General features: G+C 49.1%; 1 protein-coding gene across 1 annotated transcript; it reads right to left on the bottom strand.

Moving 5' to 3' along the window:
- Positions 1-4112: 4112 nt before the first annotated feature.
- On the bottom strand, positions 4113-5363 carry FPOAC1_011929 (uncharacterized protein; the record flags this gene model as incomplete). The annotated part of the gene is made up of 1 exon (XM_044856296.1): positions 4113-5363. One exon carries the CDS (start codon positions 5361-5363, stop codon positions 4113-4115), a length of 1251 nt encoding a protein of 416 aa, XP_044703609.1.

Raw genomic sequence — 5363 nt, 5'->3', positions numbered from 1 at the left:
CGGTTTGAACTTACCTAGTATGCTTGACGCGCAATCTGCATGCCACAGCACCAAATGATAGAACAATCCCTTTGTGACGCCCCTGGCAAGTTTCTCTACGCGCGCAGATCACCCACAAAACAATAGGGATGGCGATCCCGATGCCATCAAAGACGGTTGGGACGAGCTCAACCCCCGCGCAATAGGAAACAGCGCCGTGCCAACGCAATTGCAAAAAGTTCCTACATGAGCAGAAAGAGAATAGGGAACTAAAGCAGTTTAGACGAAAATAGCAGTGCACTCTCAGACCATATACTTATATCAACCACTAAATCAGTACTGATGAGCAAATCGGAGCCGGAAATGCCATCCGAGCTCCAGGGACTCAAATGATGGACAATGCACTGTACCTGCCGCCGGTTATATTGGCTTTTGACATTGCAGCAGAACAATTGTGACCATGCCATCGCCAAGTCGTTGGATATGATAGATCCCACGCACACTCGGGCTGAGACCAAGATCTGCCGCTCCAATCAGCCCGACTATCACAGCGACCGGGTTTGAGATCACGCTGTCCAACATAATGCCATTCCATATAATTGCCCACATGCTTTACTCAGGTGATGGACCGCGATGTGGGACAAATTTGACAGAAGTTCTGGCAACTGACTACCTAGTCAACTACTACTACCTGTATTAGGCCTTTTCAAACCGGCATGACACGTTGAACCTTTGTCAAGGCGGCCCCTGACTCAAGAGTGCAAGACAGATCTTCTGCTCTTGCCTTGTTTGTTCGTTTCCCCGGGGCCCCAGAGAATCAAAGATAAGACATCATGGCTGCTTGATAGCGGCCCGCAATCGCGATCCCTGAAGACGTGTCGCAAGCCCCTTGAGCGATAACAGAAACGACATGACAAGAATGATCACCAACGCCTTGACGTCGTCGACGTGGAATTATCATCGTCTATCGACCAGCCAAAAGCGCCCATTCCAACCCCAGCTTTGAGTTGGTTGCCTGACCCCACGAATGCCACCCTCCAGAAACAAAAAGCAGAGCATTGCCAGGCAGACAAAACAAGCCCAGCTCGAGCTGCCACACACCCGCATTTGGGAACTTGGGGGAGACGGGCATGGGGAGCGCACACGCCACCCACCCCCGGATTTTAGGTAGGTGGCATGTGTGGACTCTGGCAAATCAACCATCAAACACCAGATATGGAAGTTTTGACAAAAATGGTGTTTCTTTTCGGTTCGCGGACTTTCTCCTACACACCATTACACGCTTGCATCCGATTTCTATCACAGCTCTCATTGGCCCAGCGTTTTAGCGGTGAACTTGCCATACATTTCTCTACGGACTTGTGTTGCCGCGAGTCGACATTGACCTTGACCTGGGGCCGACCGCTTTAATCAAATCGGCTGTCACCTTCAGCTTGTGCTTATCGCGGTCAGGGGCTTTCAAACCACTCAGCCCACGAAACACGACCTAATCGAGAGGCTCCTACACTAAAACAATCCAAGTCTTGTGCGTTTTATGTACCTTTGAAGGTGTGGTACATGGCGCGTATCGCCAGGAGCTATACTCCTTGACCGACCATCCCGGGCCGAGATACCTGAGTCCATTAGGCAAATGGCTGGATCTCCTTGAACTTCACATGCTGAACTGATTCTCAATAATGATACGGAGATTGCCGATATTATAAAGATTTCTCAGTATCATAAGAGGTCACAGATGTGCAACTCGGTTAAGGACTGTCTCGTCTTACCTGCGCCCAATAGTACCTCCTCCCCTTCATCCGTACTGCAACGAAATCAAAATAGCTGCACCCCTGAACTTGGCCGGGCTGAGCAGAGACAAAGTCTTGGTATTTGAAGGACGCGTACTCATAGCCCATTGTGCTACCTTGCAGAGACAGCTGTAGGACCACTTAACACATTAAGGGGAGCCACTGTACGGATACTCGTATCTACTAGGAGGCATGTAATTCATTCGCCAGTAAAATTTGGATGCCCTCGCAGGCTGACGTGATGTGCTGAAAGTTAACTTGAGTCTCGAGGCGTACCAGTCAAAAGGCTCCCAGCTTGGTCAAGGTACCTGCTTTCCTTTCCTGACACAACGGATCGTGGCTGGCTGCATTGCGGATCGTGGTCTGTTTTCTCTCTCTCTCTCTTTTTTTTTTTTTTTTTTTGTTGCGTTTCTGTGACACCACAAACACCCCCGTCAAACTTTGGGGTATGGACGGTGCGCCTCCTTATCGACAATAAGTGATAGAACTGCAGCCCTCTAATTTGTGGCTTCCTATCTTTCCGATAGGCTTTGCCTAGCAGGCGGGCCTGTGTCCCGAAATTGTAATAAGCAAAGTTAGGCCCAGGGACAAACGGCCGCTGAGAAAAGCAAACACTTCCTGCGCCCTGAACGACCGGGAAAGGCTGATATCAGTATCCGTAGCGAACCGTTAAAAGTAAAATAAAAATGCTGCCTGGTGTGTAGGTAAACTATTGGTTAATAAGCGCAGTGCATGGGTTGGTAGGTGATGAATGAGAGAAGAGATAACAAGAGATCAGTGAGAGTGTGTGCGTGTTCAGCAGCCAATTATTAGTATCACCTGGCAATCTGTTTCTTTTCCATGTGATTAACACCACCATCAAGGCATTTCACCATCGGCGCTGACACACAGGGGTTAGAGAGATGGTGTGCACTGTGCTCTACTATGCGTATTGTGTTATACTGGGCTTGGATGATGAATGGAAATGGTGGGGAAGAACGGCAGTTGGCTTCTTCTTCTTCTTCTTCTTCTACTTTTTTTATAAATAAGAATAACAATAATAAATCTTTCGTTAAACAAAAGATTTCTTACACTATAACATATATCGTCAGATATAGTGGCTGCCGTATGCCAAACTTAACTTTTAGTAACGTCTAAAACGAATATCCCACCCCAGAAGATGTCTCCCGTGAACAGCCCAACCCACTTGTCGTCAAACTCCCCGTCATATGACGGCATCCTGAGATCTGTCTGATCTGGCTTTGTCTAAAAAGGGGTCACTAATGAAGAGTGGTTTCCCATTTTGGCCCCCAAGACGAAACAAGTCTGAACTAAATCTTGGCCAGTATCTTTCTTTTTTTGCCCTTAAACATAAATAATTATGGCTTGAGAGCGCCCTCTTTTACCTCAATTTACTCCAGTGCTTTCCAAGCTTGCGCCTTGCGGTTCCGCTCTGGAGGCTTCTATCTACATTCTACAAGCCCCGATCTTCTCTACAAGATAGCGTCATGCTCTTGGAATCCCCATGCCCACCTTCCCATCATTAATTAATCATGTTACACGCCATGATGATCCTGACGTCGGTCATTCCAAACAAATCATGCAAATCACGGTGGGATAGAATGCGCGTTCGAAGTCTAATTGATACACTGGTACTCTGTACACAGTACATGCCGTAGCATCTATTCTGGAGCTTATCCTTGCGCTTTTTGTCTATCTCTATCTATCGCCATACATCATTCATAGTATTAGTTTCGTAATCTTCGACGAGAGCCAGAGGCACCCTATTACCCCAGTAGTTGTCTCTCAGGGCTGACTGGCTTTGCTTCGCCTGAGCTAAGCTCAACACTGAAGCAAGCTACCATGTCAGACCCTGGTCGATCCATTATCAACTCCCATCAAAGCCCCTCGTTATACTCTGTAGGTAAAATATAGAAAGAAAACAAGACATATTGCAAGACATTTGACATGGTATTTTGATTAGAAAATTGTAACAGGAGTGAAGTTCTTTTCATAAAAAGTAGAGTGTAATGGATATCATAGTAGAAGTGTTTTTTGTGACAGAGGAAAAATGTGGCCTCCGACGTCCCCCGAGGCAAGCCCGAGAGGGAAAATCCAAGTGCTCCGCAATCCGAAATCTAGTTTCCGCCGCCCCCCAAAAATGGGCCGGACTTGTTGCAACCAACTGTCCACCGCCCTGCAATGAAAATGCTTTCCGTTTCACAAATGCCGCCCAATTCCTCGCCGAATGCTCAGTTTGAGATGATGTAATTCGATTGCCTTGTAATGACCCGTAAACGCCGTTTCTTTCTATACCTCTATAACCCATAGTCGTCATCATATCGTGGTTGCGATCCATGTCGTGTTTTACATGCGATCCATGAGATCACCACCAGCCAAACTGCTTGTTCCTGAACTCCTGCCGCTGTGGCTGAATCCGTTATCAGAAAGAAGATCCTGAACAGCGACCTTGGGAACCTGAGGAACAGGAAGTTTGCGCTGAGATCCGTCAGGCCGGCTAATGATGTCCGTTAAAGAGATGCCGTTAGGGCGAGGCTGAGCAGTGTGTGCCGCTCCCTGCTGGAACTGGCTTTGCTCGAGATGAGGTTCCATAGGAGCAAGAGCAGGTGTCGTGTTATGTTGAAGCGACAGGTTTCGCAGACTAGGCAGCTCGTAGCCAGAAAATGGCCGTAGACGAGGAGAGTGAGCAGGGGTGGCGATTGGGGTGTGGTCAGGTGTAGGTGACAAAGAGTCGTGAGAAAATGTTGGTGACGAAGGAGCTGTGGAGTTGGGAGAGTTAGGCCTTGAGCGCTTGGCATGGCGCATAGAGCCGGAGTAGTGGTCGTCGTCGTCGCCTGAGTGAGAGCGGGCCATATGGTAAGAAGAAAGCGTAGGTAGGTGGCCTCGAGAGCTGTGCATCCCGTGACCAAAGTAAGGGTGATGACGGTTGTTATTGTGGTGGTGAGGAGGAGCTGTCAAAGTTTCACGCTCAACCTGAGTAGCGGCCTTGGCCAGCATGGAAATGTCACCGCCTCGGTTGTAGTGAACTGCAGAGGTAGGCAGAGCGAAGGTAGAGTAAGAGTGAGGAGGAGACACATTAGGCGAGGCCAAAGCAGAGCCAGGGGCCGAGCGAATTGTCTTGGGGGCGGGAGGCGGCGCCATCATTCCATCAGGAAGCATATGATGGGGGATACCCTGCTGGTGCATTTGATGCTGCTGCTGCTGGTGGGCTTGGGCGGCCTTGTTTCCTCGCCTCGAGTTTGGGTTGTTGTGAATGCGAGAGTGACGAGTGAGCTCATCTGATCGAGAGAACTTCTTGCTGCAACCAGGGAACTGGCAGGCGTGAGGCTTCTCACCAGTGTGAGTTCGGATGTGACGAGTCTGGTGCTCCAGACGATGAAAGGCCTTATCGCAGAGAGGGCACTTGTAAGGTCGGGGCAACTCGTTGGAGTTCTCCGAAGACTGGCCACCTGGAAGAGGTCCATTGGGCTTAATAACTGTCACTGCTGCTGTTGCCATCTCGACGTCGCCCTGTTGGGTTTTTTCGATTTCCTTTTCAGCCGGTGCTGTAGGGTTTAGTAGATTGGAAAAATCCACGGCCGACTGTGCTCGTTGCAT

Source organism: Fusarium poae, chromosome 4 (genome assembly GCF_019609905.1).
Source record: "Fusarium poae strain DAOMC 252244 chromosome 4, whole genome shotgun sequence".
Taxonomy (NCBI): domain Eukaryota; kingdom Fungi; phylum Ascomycota; class Sordariomycetes; order Hypocreales; family Nectriaceae; genus Fusarium; species Fusarium poae.
Note: the sequence above shows the minus strand (reverse complement) of the source record. Positions and strands in the feature narration are given on the sequence as shown.